We start from the raw sequence: 22383 nt of genomic DNA, 5'->3' as shown, positions 1-22383 counted from the left end.
ACAAAAAAAAAAAAGATTGAAGATATAAATAACCCAATGAATGTTCATAGCAAAAAATACTCAATGCAATCAACCTTAAAGCTCATCAACTACTAAGGCCAAGTTTGGGAGTGCTTATTTGAATAAGAACTTATTTTGGGTCAGGACCATGCCATTAAGCACTTATTGGCATTTGGGAAATAAGCTCGAAATAAGTGCTTATTGAAGAAGCCTAAAATTTCAACTTTTTTAAGTGCTAATTCAAAATTTTGATTCCAATATTGTCCCCACTTAGATTTCAAAATGCCACTTATGCCCTTCAATTGTCTAAAAGCATAGGGTTAGGCTCTTCAACACTTTCTTCTCCATAGTCTTCTCCAACCAATGGTAGATCTGCAACTAAACCAATTAACCAGGTAAGGTATCCCCTTCTTTCTTTTTTTTTCTCATTTTTTCATTCTCGAACAATCAACTTGATTGGTTTCAGTAGTTCCATTGCAAGCTAAATCATCAACTAAGCACTTATTCTTAGGACCTTTGAACTAAATTGGTTTGAAATTGAAGAATTGCTAGAGCATCTTTTTGTTTTGCCATGCCTACATCGACAACTTGGAATCTATCATTGAATCAACATATCATAATCCTCAATCGTGATATCTAACTCATGTTCCGAACAAAACACCATCCTCTTATCCTCCTAAAATAGTACAAAAATTGAAAATCCTTACTAACACCCTAAAAAATGCCATAAGAAAACCATTATTTTGTTATCTAATAATTTGATAATTTATAAATATGCCAATTCCAATAATTACCATTATTTAAAATAATTTTCAATAATTTTCTTATTAGAAATTATGGAAAATTATTTAAATTTTGTTATTCAAAACAATTATTGATAACTATTTTTTATTCAATAATTTCGTAATTTAATAATAATAATAATGAGAATTATTGAAAATAATTTTTATTAAATAATAATAGTAATTACAATAATTTCGAAAATGATAGTTACATAATAATACCAATTATAATTATCTCATAGAAATTGTTGATAATTTCAACTTTATTGGAAATTATTGATAATTCAAAAATAATAATAGTGATTTTTAAAATAACTTTTTCTATTCAATAATTTTGTTAAAATTATTCTTTTATTTGATGATTTGTTATTTCAGAAATTTTATAATTGTGGAAATTTGAGTAATTACAGTAATTTTGTTATTCAATAATTTGATAATTTTGAAATTATTGATAATTTCAAAATTATTGAGGTTATTAAGTCAAAATTATAGATAATTATTTTTAATAATGAATAATAAATTGATAATAACAACTATTGAAATTACCATCATTATGAAATTATCAAATTATTGAATAAGCAAAATAATTATCAATAATTATTAATATTTTTCAATATTTTTATAATAATTGTAAATCATTTTAGAAGTTACTACTATTATATTTTTTTAACTATTAATAACCTCAATAATTGTGACATTAAAAATTTCAAATTATCAAATTATATCCTAGCATTTCTTTTACATCATAATCTCCACAGTACCACACCACGTATACATTGCCATGAAATTTTTTGCCTTCGTGTAGAGCCTCCAAATACAGTTTTAAATAAGTCTACTTGTAACAGAAGTGGGTCCTCACTTCTTTGCACGTGGCTTAGAAGTAAATTGACAGAAATCATGTAGACTTTTGCTATCCATGTGTTAGCATTTTTTGGGACACCTGTCGTCTTTATATGTAGGGGCAAAATAGAAGGCTTTTAGTTTATTCACCAATCCATTCAGAGATATATTAAAAGGGGTAAAATTAGAAACAAAAATCAGGGTGTTAGACCAAAGAAATTGATCATTCTCATTTTTATAAATAATAATAAATATAGTAATAGACATAAAATCTGATGTGGCATTAAATAATTACTCCGGTGCAAAAGGAATCAGTAGCAAATAGACTCAAAACATGACAAAAATGAAAATGATACTAAATAACAAAATTTACTAAAAAAGAATCAGTACCAAATAGACTCAAAACATGACAAAAATGAAAATAATACTAAATAACAAAATTTACTGATTTTTGATAATATATAAAAAAGAATCAACATCAATGCCAAACATCACTTAAATTGCTTGTTTAGTGGGTTGGATTGATTGATAAATCTAGGTTGACTGGCCCGGATGCTTGAACCCGACCCACTAACATCCCTGCTAATTATAAATTAGTACATAAGGAGTGATTCAAAAGAGGAAGACATATGACATATCTTTCATTCAACCTTTTCCCCAACCCTCGTACAAAAAGCTGTTGTTGTCGCTACTCTCCGACTCCTCATGTTCCCACCTCTTTTTAGCTCTCCTGTGTCGGTCTCGAAGTTCTTCAAAAATCCGTTATCGTAAATAAAAAAATTTCTTCGAATATCGAAAATAATAGGGTTTAATCGGGTCAGACACAATTGTCCCCAGAAATAATAGGTTCGGTTCTGGGTCCATATTGTTCTAGCTAATAATTTGAACAGGGCTGTACACCAACCGGACCTGACCCACTTGAGGGATTTTACACCAGAAAAATTAACCTCCCGCTGGAATTTTCCAGGATGTTCTTCAGCCCCATAGAAAATTACAGTTGGGTTGGGTTTGAATTCGGTTGTAAAAATCAACATTGTTTGGGTTGACTAAATTAATAGGACACTGACCAAATCAATGATTTTTCGTCAAAAAATAGGTTAAAAGTGAAACGGAACTGATCATCTGAACGATTTTTGGGCTGAATGATCTGTAGTCCGAATCAACAACGGTTCGCAAATCATGATTTGTAGTCCTGTTCGACATGTTACAATCTGTTTTAATTGCAGTCCTATCTTTGTAAGCACATGAATTGTAATTGCACGCTGATTGCTCTCTAGAAGAACTGTAACTCGGTGGGTTGAGAAGGAGTTCCACAGCTACCAGTCCAACAAAGCACTCGTAGTGAATTATTTGAGATTCTGACTTGGATGGGCAAATTTGGAAACCTTCTCTCCTGTTATAGTTTTTTAGATATATTTGATATTGTATGAACTAAAACAAAGTATAATTTGGCACCAAGCGATAAATTATTTAATTAATTTATGGTAATTTGACGTATACATGGAATGGAAGTGGTATGGCCAGCATGTGATAGAGGCCTATGAATCCAACTACGAAATGACTAAGCAAGCACAAGAACCCAAATTTGTCAATTGCGTCATATTTAAAAGTTTTTTTTGACAAGATCAACTCTACATATAGAGTGAATTCATTAATTTGCATGCGATAATAATTTGCAATTATTATTGATTATTAATTGTTATACTCGTTATTATCAAATATTCATAAATTATTAATGATTATAGCAATTTTTAGTATTATTTATTTTTTCTTGAATTACAAAAATTTATTAATTAATTACAATTAATTGTTAACGAATAAGAATTATTATATTTAATTATTCACAATTAATAATTATTATAATTAAGAATAATTAATTTTAATTTTATTTAATTATTATTAGTTATAAATTGATTATTAATTATCATTATTGCATTAAATATTATGATTTATTAATTTATAGTAATTATTACAGTTACATATTAACAATTAATAATTAATATTTAAGTAATAATAAATATTAATTAAAATAATTATTTATGAATATTTATTACTTGTTATTAAGTAATTATTAATCATTATAATATTTTTTATTGAAGTATTTCGACAAACAAAAATTCAGCTCGATCGAAAGAGCCGTGAGGAGGGGGCAATACATAAACAAGCTAGGATTTCCTAGACCTGATATCCCAAATTTGAACTCCTAAACAAATCAAGGACAACTTTAACCTTTGGACCTGGAATTTCAACCAACCATTGCTGAATCCAACCTTGGGAGCAAGCAAATTTTGATTCCCAACAGACAATCATACTAAAAAATACATGGGTGACTATGTATTCAGTTTTTTATGTTATTAGACATGGGTTTAAACATTGTATCTGAGTAATCCTCGTTCTAAATCATATGCGGATCATCTTGGACCCATCTTCATTTTCTTCTCGATTTATGGTAGACTGAAGTGTAGAAGTTTGGGTATGGGCCGGTAGGGCTAGCAATCTTGATCCTAACCCATTTGATCCACCCAATCTATTGGTGAGTTAATATGGGTCGAGTAACTCATTAGGGTCAGGAAAAAAGGGTTAGGGTGGATTGGGTCGAGGGTACCCATTAGGGTCAAGATGGGATGAGTTGCGGGTCAAAGCCAACAATACTCATTACTCGCCAAATCTCAAAAACTAGAAATTAAAGTGATTTGAACTCACGCCTCCTACAATGCCTATATCTCATGAACCTTCAAAACCACTATGCCACATTTCACTTCTAAATTAAAAATGAAATAAAATTGATTTTATTAACTTTTATGTTCACATGCAATTTTATACAAAAAAAACAACTTTATGAAAAGGACTTACGAAAGCACTTTTATAAAAGTACTTTTACACGAAAGCACTTTTATAAAAGTACTTTTTCAAAAATACTTTTATGAAAGCACTTTTGCACTACTTTTACGAGAACACTTTTATGAAAGCATAAAATCATTTTTATAAAAGTACTTTTACAAAAGCACTTTTATGAAAGCATAAAAATATAAAAGTGCTTTTACGGAAGTACTTTTATGAAACACTTTTACAGAAGTACTTTTGTAGAAGTACTTTCATAAAAGTACTTTTGGGAAAGCACTTTTGTAAAAATTTTGCATTATTTTGCATTTTCTACAATTTTTTCTTATTTTCTGCTTTTTTTTGCCATTTTTTGGTGTTTTTCTGCATAATTTTTGCATTTTTGGTGTTTTTCATGCATTTCCTACAATTTCTGGTTTTTTTTTGCATGTTTTCTGATTTTTTTACAAAAGTTCTAAATTTTCTATAATTTCTTAGTTTTTTTGTATTTTTTGTATTTTTCTATAATTTTTTGGGTTTTTTTTTGCATTTCTGAGTATACAAGTTGACTTGACTCAATTTTGTCACGTGGCAGTTTTGAGAGAAATTATTCTCTCAAAATTTATTATTTTGGGTATATAGGCTGTCCCGATCCATTTTTGTATTTATAAGTGAGGGTAAGTGGGTTAGTATGGGTGAGGGTGGTTAAAAGTTAATATAGATGGGTCAAGTGGGTCAATATGGGTGGATCAGGGTGGATTAGCATTAGGGTGGGTTATGACCCTTTAACAAGGACTGATGATGGGTCATGGTGGATTGGTGGATCAATATGGGTGGGTTGGTATTCAACCCTTACCCAACCCACCCATTTGCCACCCCTACGGGCTGGGTGTGGCACTTCTTTAAATCGGAAGGTAAGAAGGATGTGAGAAGAAGAAAATGTAGGTATTTCTGGAAGTAGGGAAAGAGGAAAGAAGAAAGGAAACAATTTTGCAAGGATTCCTAAATATCTAAGTAACTGTTTAGGCCACTTTTTGAGTAGTTTCCTAGTATAACACAAATTGCATTTCAAATTGGGTATTGTCACATGGTTTAATGGGTGGGTTAGGTAGGGAAAGGGGAGAAAGGGGAGAGAGTTAAAGAGATAGATAAGAAGGGGTAAGGGAAAAAGGAGAGAGAGAGAGTGAGGAATGGGGAATGTAAGAAGGGGAGGACATGAACAACCTTGCTTTCTATATACTAGCAATAAACCTATGCAATGCACAGAAAATGATCTAAAAGAATGATGGAAGAAATAGAACAATGAGGTTGCACTTGTACTCTATCTCTATAAGAGATGGATGACATTGTTAGTAAAATTTCAAGTCAATCAAAATGCATGGCATTGAGTTGTCCAGCATTGTGTGTATTGGTTATAAGATTTGCCAAAAGGTGCAATTAGAAATGAGTCAAATTTCTAAAGTGGGAGTGAGCACAAGGACTTCTAAGTGTAAAGCATGTTGGTGAAGGCACTTTTCCATCTTCATTCAATTGATAAAGTAGGTCATAACAAAAGCTAAGAACAGTGTGTGATGCTCTAATGGTTGAACGTGTTGTACAATTCAGTCTGTCACAGATTAAATAGGGATGATAGCGGGAAAGGTTCGGGAAGGGTTTTGTAAATTCTAGACCCTATCCGCCTCCCTAAACCTTCTAACCCGTACCAGTCCAAAACCCATAACGGGTTGGATTTTAAGAATCCAGACCCTCTACACATGAAAATTCAAAACCCTCCCCACATTCAAGGGTAATGTGGTTGGGTTTAAAACCCGCATCTAATTTCTTATTATTTCTTGTTATATATGAGTAATAAACAAGTAAAATAGCACAAAAAGAAAACAACAAAATTTTCAATAATTTGATTAAAACATGTAAAAAATACAAAATCCTTCACATAAAACTCAAAATAATATTAAATTCATTACCTAATACCTTTCCAATAATATACAGGTTAGGAAGGGTCAGATTTACCCTAATTCTATACCCTATTTGTAAATGTACGAGTTATAGAATCTCAAAACCCATCCCTACTCCAAAACATGTCCTTCAAACAAAAAAACCCACGCCATTGGATGAATAGGAGTGGATAACCACAGGGTAGGATAGAAATTGTAATCCCTAATACTGAATAAAAGTGGCACCCCGAGCAACAGATCTAATTCATTTCTAACTATATATGATGGGATTTTGCATTCAATACAGACCAACCAGAAGATAAAATGACTCTGGATTCTTCATGTACATTCATTGCCTAGTTCACATCAGCCATTATGACCCACGTACCTTGAATGGGAGTTATCCCAACTTATGGTAAGGGCTTTCGACCCAACATGCCTCATGAATTAGAGGTAGAGAGACAAACACGTAGGCAATTTTAGGCCCCCAACCATTTATGATCATGGGTCATCGAAGAATTTCCTTAGACGATTAAAACCACCAAACTTTTTCCTTCTTGTTGTTATTTTCGGTAAGAATCTTTTCACTCGGGATCATCGGTAAAATGATTTGAATTACTGGTAACCAAAAAAAATTATTATTTGCTTTTCTTTCTTTTTATTTGTTGAATATCTCAATAATTGAATTAGTCGTTTAGACCCACACAGGCCATACCAGTTCTGCTGGGTCAAATCCCAGTTCATGAATGTATGTATAAACGCCTTATGTGTATGTTTTTATTTTTTTATTTTTTATATAAATAAGATAATGATCATTTTAATCATAAAAATCTATTATTAAAGGGGATATTATTTCATTTAAATGTTGACAATTTTTCTTCTAGTGTGAACAAATTACTTACCCACTTGAGAGATGAGTACCACTTACTAAAATCTCATTAACCAATTTCCCTCTTCTCAAAATCCATAAAACGAACAGACTCATAATTCAATATATAAATCATTCCACCTTTGAATGTATAGGGCATATGATTCTGTATTGGCCTAATAAAAATGAATACTAAGAACCTTGCGTCCAAACCTTCAAGGAGGCAGCTTATATCAGTGAAATCTTTAACTCGTAAACTAGATATATGATATTATCTTCTCTATGGGTTCATTACTACATTTTCAGATTATCAAATTGTTGTGGACATGGTTTTTAAAACTGGACCGGACCGAAAAAATCAGGAATCTTTTAGGTGACCAGTTCCGGTTTACCCTAGAACCGTTATTTCACAAAAAAACCGTTGATTTGGTAAAAAAACTGCTGACCTGAGTGGTCGAACCGTTCGAACCATCCAACAGTTTTAGCTATTTTTTATTGTTTTTAATTTTTTTGTTTTTATCAGAACGGGCCATCCATTCGGTTCAAACCGGTCGAACCGATTCATTGTCCGATTCGATTTAAAAAACTTTGGTTGTGAATGGAACATTCTCTCTCGGAAAATCATACATGGCACTTTTCATTAGCTCATGTTAAGGACATTGCAATTATGACAGGTAAAATGATGTTGTGGGTTAGGCAAGTCATGAAAAGGTATCCAAGTACTCAAGAATACCAAGAACATCTTTCTGGTTGGCTATTGATAACTTGCCTGAGAATTATTCCATACGATTAAGATCATTATTATCATAACCATTAAACACTTGTCCAAACTTTCCTCGCCTCTAAACCAATTCTCTCCCATCTTTTGTTAGGCATGTTTCGTTTGCGGGAATAGGGATTTGGAATCAGAATCAGAATGGGTCATTTCGATTCTAACTATTTGGGTAAAATCAGAATTCTATTTCTATTTGTGGTGGAATGGCATTCCCCATTTCAACTGATTTGAATTCATATTCCGATTCCGATTATGAGAATAAATCAAACAGATTATGAGAATTCCCTAATTCACGTTTCTGTCTAAATCAAATTATAAGAATAGACCATTTCGACTCCGATTCCACCTCTGAGGGATTTCAATTCTGATTCTGACAATAAATCAAACAGACCCTTAATTGTCTAATCTTTTTCAGTTCGCCCATTGATTCAATTAAAAGAAAGAATTACGAACATATAGAGTAATTCTTTTTCATTGATGGTACCAGTCATTTAAGGAGATTCACCATACTGGCCTATCATATTTCCTATCATATCCAAATCCAAGTCAATGGTGCAACTTGGATGAACTTGGGTTGAGGATTTGATAAGATTTGAATGGGCCTGATGCTGAGTAAATTCTTCAATTTAGGTAACTAACTTGCAGTCTAAGCTGTCAACAAGTAGGGGACCCTCTTGATTAGCACGCATTCGATCCTCCATTCCACCCATGTTACTGTGTTTTTCATATGCTAAACTATTGGCCATTAGAGGTATAATGACAATTGACAGCCCACTTTTGTGGGCTGCCCGCATTTTAGTGGGCTGTGTCCTCTCGGAACCCAACAGCATTCCACCCATGCTGTTCAATAGGGAATCCCAATGCGGCCCGTAGCTCGAGCCCAATGTACCTATGCCATGTCATGTTCGGCTACGCGCTTACTCCTTTTTTTTTTTCTTTTTTTGTTGAGTAAAAATGACAAAAATTTTGAAAAAAAATAAAAAGATATTAACTAAAAGCACTTAATAAAATAGACAATAGATTGAAAAAAAAATCCAAAAATTTTATTTCGTTTGAATTTAATGTATACAATTGATGATGTATGAAGTAATAAAAATAAATTGAATAAAAGAAAACAAAACAATGGAATTGGAATAAATAGTATAATAAAATTGAAAATGAAAATTTATAATGAGATTAAAAAAACATAAAAATAACTTTCAAATAAAACTGAAAAACAAATTTACAATAATTTTAAAAAATATTGTATAATTATTGAATATTCAAAAAAATATTGACTTCAATATTTATTTAACTTCCACCTCCATCTCTTTGATTTGCATCATCCGGTAAACTATCAATTGAAGTGTCATGTTTTCTTTCATCTTGAAATTTATTATCTACAGTCAATCCTTCAAACATACACATATATTCAAACTTTCATCATTCATACAGCTTCTCTTATTGTCTAAAACCCTAATAAATTCACATAAAACAAGACTTCAATGATATTGTGGACACCAGAGAGGTTAGAAGATTATATGCCATGGTGGCAAGCACTAGAAATTTTTTTCCATGTTCTTTCCACTAGGCTAAAACATTAAAATTATGTAATTCCTCATATGTGAGGGAATCTATTAATTTAGCTTGTAAATAAAATTGAAGTTCAATAAATGAATTTGTTGATGAAGTGGCAACTGATTGTTATCTTCTATTTATTAATGACCAAACTTTGTCTATTCCACTACCAGTACTAATGCTTTTAGTAGTGAAGGTTGTATAAGTTCTTCAATTTCATAATGTTTATGATTCATATATATCACAATTTTTAACTTCATATATTATTGTCTCAATGTCAATTCCTATATATTCATAATAAGAAGTAAAACATCTACACCATTTTTTAATCTTAGGATCTAGTATTGTAGCTATGCAATATAACAAAGAATTATTTTCCCATTATTTTTTAAATTTAATTTCCATTGCTTAAATAATATTTTTAAAATTTAAATCATTTCTATATTTTACAAAGCATTCACTAACTATATACAATTGATTAACTAAAACATAAGATGTTAGGTAATAAACACCAAAAAATAAATTAGTTGCATCACAAAAATGTTGTAAAAAAGATTTTATACAAGTTGCAACTTCCCAATTATCATTAGTTATAAAATCATTGGGTATTTTCTCATTATAAAAATTAGTAAGAATTTCTTTATATGAAATACAACTATAAAATACAGTATATGTAGAATTCCACCTATGTTGAACATCTAATACAATTCTTTTATATTTTATCCATATTGATGACGTAAATATTTAAATTCTTGTTTTCTTGTTTCAAAAGTTACAATATATATATATAATTTCTAATTCCTAATTTTAAAATTATAAGGTGAAATAATTTTTAAATCTTCTTGCACACATAAATTTAAAATGTAACGTGCACATCTTATAATATGAAATAATTTTTAATTTAAAAATGGCTTTAATTCAGTTTTGAAAATATTTATATCTAAATAGTTATTACTAGCACTATCAAAACTAATAGAAAGAACTTTCTTTTCAATATAATAAGTATGTAAAGTATTTAAAATACTTGCAACAATTATAGGGCCACTATAGTTGTTGGGCCAATATGTAGTAGCAATATAAGTCTTGTAAAACTTAAAATTTCTTTTTGTAAAAGTCATGATTCTTTAATAAAATGCCCTATGGCACAAATATAAATATTATGGTGATGTTTGCCATCGATGTCGTTGCTCCAAAAAACGGTGACACATCAGTGCCACGTTGGAAAAATCAGTGCTCCAAAAAACGGTAACATGTTTGAAATCGTTTTTCCATAAAAAACGATGCTTCAAGTCACACCTTGGAAATCGAGAAGGCATGGTTTGTAGCAACGCTGAATTTGACGTTTTGACAATTTGGAGCTTGTTGCTACTAATGAGGACAAGATGTGGCAGTGACGTGGACTTCCTATAATGGGTACCAGTGATGAAAACAGATATGGAGCACTGGTCCCAAATAGAAGGTGTTGTTGTTACCCCAGGAAACATCCTATTTGGCAGCAACATTTCCAAAAAAAAAAAAAGACACCATTTTATCAGAAAACAATGCTTCCAACCCACGCGTATACATCATCGATGCCAAACATATATTATATATAAGTGCAATTTTAGAATTAAGATTTGACAAAGTAGAAATTAAGTTTTGTTTATATGAATAAAAAAATTATAACAATTGCTCAAATAGTATTTCTAAAAACTTTTTAAAATTAGAGATTTACAGATTATTGTAAATCCTAGGGTGTTCAACTAATAAAAAAGGTTGTTCAATATGGATAATATATTTTTCTAGTTTTGCCTCATTTTTTCTTGTGAACATTGACAATTACCAAAAAGCCCATAACCAATTTATGTTTTTATTTTCATTATTATTTCTCAAATGACTAGTCATATGTCTAGGCAAATGGATAGTGCCACCTTTTCTACTATAACTAAAGTCACATCTACATTCTATGCATGCTACTCTTTTTCCTTCACTCAACATTTCCTATTTTAAGCATGTTCAAACTTCAATGGTGTTTCTCTTACCACCCCTTACACTTGTAATAGGAGTGGCTTCATTAGCAATATTACCACTAACACCAACGTTGGTGCTATCCTACTATGATTGGACATCGTCCAAGTTGTGGGAGAAGATAATTTGAGAGGAGTCAATCATTTAAAAAATTTAAAATATTAGTGTCCTAAAAAATGAAAATTGATTACCACTTACCCACTTTGTCGATTAGATATCTCAACTTGATTTCAACTAATGAAGATTTAACCCTTCCAAATTGTTAACTTAAAACACTTGAGAAGGCATTTTCCTTGTTGAAATTTGAATAAAATTGAGAATTAAGGACTAAAGATTAAGAGAGACTAAGGCTATGTTTGGTTTAAAGGAAAATGTAGGGAAAGGAAGGGAAAGGTAGGGAAAGGTAGGGAGACCTTTACAAATCTTGTATTGGTTTCTCTGTCTTCCGTTGCTTTCCCTACCTTTTCCTTCAAACCAAATATAGCCTAAAAGAGTATGGGAATGTATGAGAGAGTATGTGAGAGTACGTGAATATATGAGAGTATAAGAGTAGGAATGGCAAGGGGGTGGGGTGGGGATGGAGAACCTCTCCCCATCCCCGTCCCCGCTAATGGGGACAAGGTTATCCCCATCCTCGTCCCCACGGGGATCCCCATTCCCCGTGATTTTTTATAATGTTAACCATTTTGTTTTTTATTTTATTTAAAAAAATAAAATAATTAAAATTTACAATCCTATTAGAAAAGATTCAAACATATTCAACTATATTTTAAAAAATATTAATATATAGATGTATGTGTACATATATACATATACAACGTATGCATATATATATATATATATATATATATGTATATATATATATATATATACATATATATTAGTGGGGATCCCATGGGGCAGGGATCGGGGTCCCCGCGGGGCGGGGAGTGCTCTTCCCGTCCCCGCTAATAGGGATGAAAATTTTCCCATCCCCACCCCATTCGGAGCGGATCCCCACGGGGATCGGGGAAATGGGGAAAATTGCCATCCCTATATAAGAGTATGAGAGTTAGCATAATGAGAATGAGTGAGGGTAAGGGTATTTATAGGAGTGAAAATTATTTAATTGACCAAAATATCCTAAAAAACTAGTTGTTTTATAGTTGTAGGGAGGGGTATTTTAGTTTTTTACAAATATATTTATCACTTTACCAAGATATCCCAAAGGCCCAAACTAATTGTTATATAGCTGTTGGGGGCATTTAAGTCACTTTTCCTCCCAAAACTAAAATACCCAAATACCCTCAAACTAGCTATTTATACTTACCGGGAATGATTTGTTGTCCTACAGATGTCTCACCAACTCTTGCTTTCGGTGCTCACGGTCTCTTTCCTTTATTTCCGTGGTTTTGGTCTAATTTTGGTTGGACTATTCTTGCTAATTGTAACTTGGTGGGCTGTATTTTGAGCATTTGTTAATAAGCTTTGCCTTAAAGTTTTAAAAAGTGGGACAATTAAGGCTGTATTTGGTTAATTTGGTACATGTTTCCTAATCTTTCCCTTCATTCCTACCTTTTCTTCCAAACCAAGCACAGCCAAATGAATGTGTGTGTAGAGTCATTTTAGACCTCAAACCAACTTTATATTTGGAAGATTCCTTGATTATTCAGCAAACTCGCTACCATATACATAAGGAAGAATATTAACTAATTAAACCAATGAGGGAGTTCTCCCAAATGAACACATCCTATTTTTGCTATGTGACACATGACCGATCGATCCAAGACATCCAGTAGGTAGGGAAAACTCTAGATCAGCGACCTATTAAATCCTATTGTCCAAATCAGCCCATATTCATCTTAGCTCAGTGTTCTTAGATTGACCATTGAAAAGGGTTTATTTTGAACATGTAGCAAGTATTTTGGGCTTAATTTGAGTAGGACTCCTTTGTAACCTGCCAATAAAACACGAACACATCAGCGATGGGAATAATTAAAAAATGGTCATTTATTAGGACACCCCCTATAGTTTCATGAATTTATTTAAACTTATCATCTAGTTTTCATTTTACTAAAACACAATCCCTATAGTTTGCAAGTTGCAACATATTTACTTGGTCGTTTTTTACTAAGAAATGCTTATTTTGCCATTTGCCATATGAAAATAACAACATGATCACCTAAACTGAATGGAAAATGTTCAAGGGCACGGGCCTATGATCTTTTATTCCAAAATTACCTCTAACATTTTTTCGTACAAAAAGATAAAATTGATCAAATAGAGCCAAATAGAGTGATTGCTTGTATCCTATTATGTTGCATTTGGTTGCAGTACAAATAAATTTGCAGTACTGATGTAAAATTATGGTAGTGTAAATGATTTGGGTGCACAATTTGATTTATTTTTGTTTCAAATTTCACCTTATTTTGTTTGATTGCAATACAAATGAAGTAAAATAAGAGGTGGGACAGAATGAAGTAAAACCCAAAACAAAATTAAATCAGAATTTACATTCCCATACATTTGTACTAGTGCAAATAAAATTGCATTACAACCAAACACAATCTTAGAAACAAAAATGTGAATTTTATTTTATTTTTTTATTTTCTTTTGATTAAATTTATTCAAATGAACATTAGGATCAAAACTGTTATTTTCCACTGTCATTTAATGGAAGATCAATTAAGTAAAACAAAACGATAGAAACACAAAGTATAGGGTAGGTTTTAGTAAATAATTGAGACAACAAGGAGTGTTTTATAAATGAATGACCAAAATGCTTTAGTCAAATTTGAACCCGGATCTCACAAACAAACGCATGTTCTCGTGTGTTTAGGTCAGGTGACACAAAACTGTGATGTGCCTACTGCGTAGCTTTGTTTTGTTACAAGCAGATCCCATCTCTCAATTTGATTGATTTGTAGAGGCCGACACATGTGGGGACCCTTTTGTGGGGTCAAACTAACTAGTCTACGTGGAAGATCGATTGGTGGTTCAGGACTTCTTGGCTGTACGTACACGAGAAGAGTAGAAAGAAACTGCCATATATACGATCTTGATACGATCTTATAAAGTAAATGAATGGATGCCCTAAAGGCTAAAGCATGATTGCACAGAGTTGATAGTGTTTAAAGCAAACCGCCCGTGCCCCTATAGCATGATTTTATACTATTGGAGTATTAATTCTCCATCGTCAAGTACCGGAGAGAGTCAATATCTAAAGAAACAAACTTCTCTGCAGCAGCTGCAGGACTATATACCACTTTTCAGTCACTCTCCATGGTCAAGTACTGCACTCCCACGTTTAGTAATAACCTCTCAAAAGTTAGCCTCTCCATCATCCCCTGCGCTGCTCCTCAAAATCTGCTTTCCATTGCAGCAGACACAGAGAACCCAAATTAAAGGCAAAGAAGGGAAAAAAAAGATGATAAGTTTCAGCGATCTATACTGTGTCTTATCTTCTGTTGTTCCTCTCTATGTCACCATGTTCTTGGCTTATGCTTCCGTAAAATGGTGGAACGTCTTCACGCCCGACCAGTGTGCTGGGATCAACAAGTTTGTCGCTATCTTTGCTGTCCCACTTCTCTCGTTCGAGTTCATTTCTCGGATAAATCCATACAAGATGAATCTCTTGTTCATCGCTGCTGACAGTGTATCCAAAGTTGTAATTCTGATAGTGTTGTTTTCTTGGGCTAAGTTGTCTAAGAGAGGGAGTCTGGACTGGGTCATCACCCTCTTCTCGCTCTCCACCCTCCCGAACACTCTTGTCATGGGCATTCCACTTCTGAAATCCATGTATGGAAGTGACAAGGAAAATCTGATGGTCCAGGTGGTGGTTTTACAGTGTATAATTTGGTATACTTTGATGTTGTTTTTGTTTGAATATAGAGAAGCAAGGATTCTGGTACTGCAGAAATTTGATGGTGGTGATAACACTGAGAAGCATGGAGAAGATGTAAGTTCAGCTCAGAAGGTCCGAAGCAGTAGCAGTGGTAGTGCTGGTCTTGATCAAGATGAGGTTGTTCATGTGATTGTAACTAGACCAAGTTCTGGATCTCCACAATCTGATACACAGAGTACTCTCCAGAACTTGAACAAAGTGGCACCTGATTCCAGGCGATTCAACCAAATGTTTGCAACAGCAGCGGCAGCTGCAGAAGACGGTAAAGAGCTACACTTGTTCATTTGGAGATGCGGATGCTGCAGTTCTGAAGGCAAGAGACGTGGAGATAGAGATGTCATTATATATATATGCAATAGGTTATCAGTTTTATTGGCCGGGTTCTTTTATTGATTTTAACTGATTCTGATGAAATGTTTGTTTAAATATATGATGATCACAGGTGTCCCTGAGCAGTCTGTTGAAGTTTCTACTAGAGAAGAAGCAAATGACAACAAAGGGAAGAGCACCAGAGAGGCTGATGAAAAGTCACAAGTTCTACAGGCTCCTGATGACCATTCTTCCAACATGTCCTCAGTGATGTTTAAGCTGATCTTGAAAATGGTGTGGTTTAAGCTCATCAAGAACCCAAATTCTTATGCAAGCTTACTGGGCCTAAGCTGGGCTCTAGCTTCTTGCAGGTAGGTACTCTGAATTTTGATCAGGATTTATTCTTTATTTTAATTTCTGAGTTACATATTGACCTACTTCTCTCTTAATTATGATATATATATATATATATATTGTCACCACTTTTTGCATTAATGCAGGTGGAGTTTTAAGAAACCCCAAATCATAGAAAACTCTGTCACAATCTTGTCAAATGCAGGCCTTGGAATGGCAATGTTTAGCCTTGGTAAGAGACAAAATTAATCTCAGCCTGCCGATTTATTTAAATATCTGAATGACACCCCCAGTTTAATTTCTTATCCTTCAGGTCTGTTCATGGCGCTTCAACCAAGAATTATCGCCTGTGGAAATAGATTGGCAGCATATGGGATGCTCATGAGGTTTGTGGTTGGACCTGCTGTAATGGCAGTTGCTTCTATAGCTGTTGGTCTTAGGGGAACGGTACTGAGAGTTTCCATTGTTCAAGTGAGCCCCAAAAGCTTCAAAATCCCTGTCCTATATATAATATAATTGTTTGATTACCATGTTTGTCTTACATTGGATCCTTGATCTTACTGTTCAGGCTGCCTTGCCACAAGGAATAGTCCCTTTTGTGTTTGCAAGGGAATATAATTTACACCCAGATGTATTAAGCACAGCGTAAGTTCTTCTTCCTTTCTGGTTCATGAGATTAAATTCTTTAATTACTTCCAGGAAACACATATTCATAATATTGTTTAAGTATAGAAATGAGCTGAATTAATTTACAAGAGACTTATTAATTTTTTCTTGATTTTGCAGGGTTATCTTTGGGATGATAATCTCACTGCCCATTACAGTACTATATTACGTCTTCCTTGGTCTCTGATACAATGCTCAAATGCTGAAAAGTCAGTTTTGACAAAATCCTGGGTTCAACTGATCTCAACAAGTAGGCACATGATAATTTCAAACATCAAGATTACAATCAATTGAGATCCTGAAATACCAAGCAAAGATTCGTATACCCATCAATTGGGATCCTGAAATACAATCAATTTCCTGGGTTTCAGTCAATATTTATATATATATATATATATATATATATATATATATATATAGAAAGATATCTTGAATTCTAGCCTGGTTTTTTTGGCTCCATTGATACTGAGAGCAAGGTCTCTATCTCTAGAGGTATTTGTTTCAGAAAGAGAAGACCAGTAAATACATGAGCTATTGGTTATATATGAATTCCCCTGGTGTAAATAAGGAAATTAAAGCAAGGTAGTGTTAATTTAGTTAAATAAATGAAATTTATTTGATCTGATAGCTGGAGAATTGAATGGTTTGTTGGGTCAGATTTTTCAATCTTCCTCAAAGAAAAGCAAAAGAAAAACATACAAACGTGTTTAAAGCTGCTGTTGTTGGATGTATGTGTGCCTTATTTATTAACCCAGTCTGGATAGAAGACATGTAGGGCCCTATCTTTTGGGGAAACTACCTTGTGGTTTCTTTCATCTAGGGTTTTGGTCGACCCAATTGAAGCATTTTATTGATTAGAGGCACTTAGCTTCAATTATAATAGCCAACAGTCACATGTAATGTATGTGGGGTCAAGCTAAATATTGAAGATGATGTAGGGGTACCTATCACCCAGTGGGTACTAATGAAAATGAAATTACACTGCAAATAGACATAGCCTAAGGATTCACCACTTGGAATCAATTTTTGCCATAGTAAATATTTTGGAAGCTCGATCTGCAATGTGCAATATAATTTGGGTCCCATAAATATTCCCCATGTTTCTCTCCTAAGGCGATTTCTTCTGCGGCCATGGTTGCAACAAAATTCTACAACGACCCAATGGAACATTTTCCAATCACCTGGGGTATTCAAAACAAAGCAAAAAGGGATCGCTTCAATGTCTTATTAAACATTGCAAATTTTTTTTTGTGAGCTTGGGAACTCCTCTCCTTGTTCTACGTTCATAGAATATATTTTTGTCCAAAAGTATTTCCCTTACAAAGCGAATTCGGATTTATTCCTCACAGAGTGTACCTCACACCAACCTCACAATGCATCGCAGCGTTGACAACATCTTCCCATGAGTGATAACCTCACAATGTCACAGCTGTAATGTGTTGTGACAGTGCGCTCTGTGAGGAGCATATCCGATCTCTTTTTTTTATGCTGCAACCTTGGCCACGGTAGATGTTAACTATGACCCAATTCCATCATCATTTTCCTGATTGTAAAGAAGGCTTCAATCAAAACCATCTTGTTTTTGATGTGGCCAAATAGTGTAGTCCAATCAGAACTCGCCATGTGGCCCTTAATGGTGGGGCATTCTGGGAAATTCATCAATGACTTATGTTTGACCAATAAACATCCCGCTCTTGATCTATCTCTCTCTTTTATTGCATATCTTATCAGCAATAAATTGGTGTCATTTGTAGGAACGAATAAACAAACAAATATCAACCATGTTCAGGACCCACAACAACCATAACCACATGAGTGAACTTACTCTTGGGAGCAGTTTAATGTGTTCCAACAAATAAGTCGAGGACCTCACCACCTTAATTCATGGTGGTGCTGTTAGACAGTTTTGTATGCCCTTAGCTTCAATTAGCTTCAATCAGAATGATGTACTTTATGAGTTTATTATAAATGAATAAAAGTGCATATTTGATTCATGTTCCCTTGGTATGTTTCTGTGTAATACCCTTAAACTGGACACTTAAAGAGACTCGTGTTAGTTTAGAATGTTCACAGCCAGTGGGTCGGTCTGCGGGAGACCTATCCTGATAAGGTTGACACTGTGGTACCACCAAGTCGGTTGGGGTGGCCTGTCTCAGCTGCCCGGGTGAGACCCTAGGCACATATAGTGTAGGATTAATTGAATCTATGAATTGGACCAGATTTCCAGTATTGCCCTGGACCTTGGAGATTGATGGGCAAAACTGGAAAGTTACACCCGACCCCTAGACTCGATTATGATACTGCACTAGGTGACGAATTGGACTGTCTTTGATGTACCAATCAGTGAGATCCTTAGCGGGGGTCAAAACCTGGGTATGTTGGGATAGTCTGAGAACTCATCTGAGTGGGTGATCATAGTGACAGGATCAGCTCCTTTGTCGGACAAGGGTAATGATCGGGGATGCACTCTCACTGATGGAAACCAAGATTGTCGGCAACCGATTTCAATCGTTGAGATTTGTTTTGCAAAATATATTTTATATGAGATATAAAAGTATATATATTATGGTTTCCAAAATGTTTGCAATGAGGTTTTAATTCCCGGGATCCATATAAGCAGAGAGTGCAACACTGTTCCTTGCAACCGAGGGAGAGGTCCTCTCTTGTCGGGCAGTGTTTGATCATTATGGGCTGAGAGGTTAAGTGTAAGACCATTGAGGATAATACCTGATGGGCTAATCTTGCATCTGCCCAGAGTCCCTGGGTGTTACAAGATGGCTTGGCCCAGGGACCACTTAGGGTAAATGTTGGGCCCATAGAGCCCATTTGATGGGTTTCCAGGGGTGCACTGTCCATAACAGTGTATTCGGCCAGGCCTTGTAACAAAAGCTGGGCCGAACCCATGTGGTTGATGTGTAGATCAATGCTTGGGTCCCACGCCATACAAGGAAGTCCAACTGGGCAGCAGTTAGGAAGGTTAAGTGAACACATAAGCTTAATGGGCCTAAAGCCCATTTCGAATTGGGCTATTTAATTAGTTAATTATGGGGCGAATTCTGAGATGGATTAGCAGATAGGATAGGGTCTTGACCCTATCCACTTAGAGAGTCCAGATCTGAATGTGATTCAGATCTAGAAACCTCCTAATAAGATTAGGAGAAAGCTAATCTAATCTACAGATAAGATAAGGGTTTATCCTTATCACCTAAAGATAGGGTTGATCCAAATATGGTTTGGATAAGCAGCTCCTAATTGGATTAGGAGTTGATCTTTTAGGATAACAAAAGGAGGGGGTGGCAGCCTTTAGATGAATGAGATATTCACATCCTCTTGAGTGTTGAAATCACAGAAGAAATAATTAAGCAACCCTGCAGAATTCTTTCTTGCCGCCTCCTTGTTCTTGCCGCCCTGTTTGTCAGTTCGATCTCCAGTTGTGGGAGAAGTCAAGATTCGATCTTGACATCAGTTCTTTGAGAAAGAATTGATAGGAAGTTGTGCTCACGTGCCATCCTGCTGATTTTTGCGAAGGACAGAGTTCTTGGAGAAGAACACTGCTGATTCTGCTCCATCTTGCACTGCGCCATCTTCAGTGGAAACAGTCTTTGGATCCTTCCTTGGGCATGAACACCTTCGTTGGGGGATACTGTTTCTCCATATCAGGTATAATCCTCTCCTACTCCTTTTGGTTCAGATCTGGTCCACTTTATGGTTCAAGAATGATCATTGAAAATATGATTTTCTAAATAGGGAATGCGATTCCCAGTTGAAGGGAGAGAAAAATTTTTGAAATTCGCCCCCTTTATTCCGCAAGATTTGGGCATCCATACGATGAATCTCTCATCCCTTCAGGTGCACCTCCCCTAAATGACAATAAGGAAGAACAACGTCAAGGAACTAATTAACCCACCAGCTCAACACTCTGAGTACCTAAGCAATTAATTTGAATCGCTACCACACTAACCTGATCATCATCAGCAGGCCTTCGGATCTCATATCCATTGCCTCAACAATTAGCCTCAATGCCCCAATGTCTAGGACCCTCCAAAAGACCAAGCGCCACGAAACCCATGTCTAGCCACATCTGGAATGACAACCAGCTTAGTTAGGAATGAGCACATCCAGTCTCCAAAATCAAGTATTCAAGAGGCGATTAAGGACATGAAAGCCAAGCTCCCTATAATCAAGAAAGGGCAAAAGATGGAAATTTCTTGATTTCTCATAATCAAGAAAGGGCATGAACACCATAGTTGTTGTAGTGAGGACTCTTCTAGTAGATAAATTTCCAACCTTTCACTTGATTTTAGATATAAAATTTGATCTAGTTCAAATCCCAAAATCGATCTAGAGGAGAAAAGATTATTTTCTCATATGCAATTTTGCTTTTCTCCTATCTGATTCTTTGATTCTTGAACCCTAGTTTTGGAAAATTTTTGAACAAAATCTGACCTTGTTCTTGCCACAACTTTCAAAGAAAAACATTGTCTATCGCTTGGGTGTACCCATGAGAATACTAACAGACAATGGTCTATTAATCACAATGTATATCCCATTCTAGCAATCACATGTGGTAAATTTGAATTATTAACTACTAAAAGACCACCCCAAGACAACTTAACAAAGGAAATCAATAACAAATAATAACAACAAGGTCATTTCCTTGGAAAATTGTTTCATTTCATTACAAAAATTCTAGAGAACACTCTTCAACACCTACCTTCTCTTTCATCCCTAACATCTCTTTGTTCAATCTCTCTTCCACTCTCATTGTTGATACTCTCTTCAATAGCTACTTTCTCTTCCTCATTTCTTCCAATACTATAAACTATAACCTCTTTTTGGAGTTGTTCCATCTCCATTCTGAGTTCATCTCCATTCTTCCACTCTCATTGTTTATACTACATATCGTATGTTAGCCACTCCATTACAAATTTTACCCATTAAGTTTAGGGACTATTATCGCATTCACAAAATACAATATTGATACGTTTTGCACTAGGGGGCTTCCCATCACATGACCATAACATTCAACAATAAAAGCATATTGCAAGAGAACCCCCAAATTAGCCTAAGTATCGCAAATCAGACAACCTTATAACAAATTATAAAAGAAACTTCTCTAGAAAAGGAAACTTCCTAAGAAAAATCTATAAATAGGGGTCTCTAGAAAAGGGAATCCCCATGCATACATTACATCCCCAGACTGAGAGTTTCCTTCTTGCTTCAGAATTTCCTCTTCCTATCCAAGAAACCTTTCTCAAATTTGGATTTGAGATTGGCAGCAAGCATCTTCCTACAACTTCATCCCCACGTTGCTTGTCGTCTTTTAGCCAGACCTCTGTAGTGCCTACCTCCTCCCTCCCATACTAAGTAATTTCAATGAATTTGTTTTCATCATAAAACAGATTTGTGGCCACTACCAACAACCTCAACAGGAACAACAACTAAGATCATTCCAGTAAGGTAGTTTTATACGTACCAAGAAACAAGTTCTATATCATCATATTCAATTCCAATGACTAGTTCTTGATCTATGTTACTGTTGGGTTCCCTCCTTAATGGGGTGGGACTCACACACTTACGTAATCACA

General features: G+C 34.4%; 1 protein-coding gene across 2 annotated transcripts; it reads left to right on the top strand.

The window, feature by feature from the left end:
- The first annotated feature begins 14689 nt into the window (after nt 1–14689).
- LOC104605306 (putative auxin efflux carrier component 8) lies at nt 14690–17426 on the top strand. 2 transcript variants are annotated; one of them, XM_010270026.2, is made up of 6 exons: nt 14690–15779; nt 15909–16146; nt 16276–16361; nt 16443–16600; nt 16698–16774; nt 16916–17426. In XM_010270026.2, the coding sequence occupies exons 1-6, from the start codon at nt 14723–14725 to the stop codon at nt 16980–16982; spliced, it is 1683 nt and encodes a 560-aa protein (XP_010268328.1). In that variant the 5' UTR covers nt 14690–14722; the 3' UTR covers nt 16983–17426. The 2 variants fall into 2 exon arrangements, with proteins under 2 accessions (XP_010268328.1, XP_010268329.1); XM_010270027.2 differs by having other exon boundaries at nt 14691–15728.
- The last annotated feature ends 4957 nt before the right edge of the window (nt 17427–22383 follow it).

This window comes from Nelumbo nucifera, chromosome 1 (assembly GCF_055504915.1).
Source record: "Nelumbo nucifera cultivar China Antique chromosome 1, China Antique-T2T, whole genome shotgun sequence".
In the NCBI taxonomy this organism is placed as follows: Eukaryota; Viridiplantae; Streptophyta; class Magnoliopsida; order Proteales; family Nelumbonaceae; genus Nelumbo; species Nelumbo nucifera.
Note: the sequence above shows the minus strand (reverse complement) of the source record. Positions and strands in the feature narration are given on the sequence as shown.

Coding starts and splice junctions, on each gene's coding strand:
- LOC104605306 (XM_010270026.2), top strand. CDS start 14,723: ATGATTTTATACTATTGGAGTATTAATTCTCCATCGTCAAGTACCGGA. Junction 15,780..15,908: donor CGGATGCTGCAGTTCTGAAG/GCAAGAGACGTG, acceptor TGATGATCACAG/GTGTCCCTGAGCAGTCTGTT. Junction 16,362..16,442: donor AATGGCAATGTTTAGCCTTG/GTAAGAGACAAA, acceptor CTTATCCTTCAG/GTCTGTTCATGGCGCTTCAA.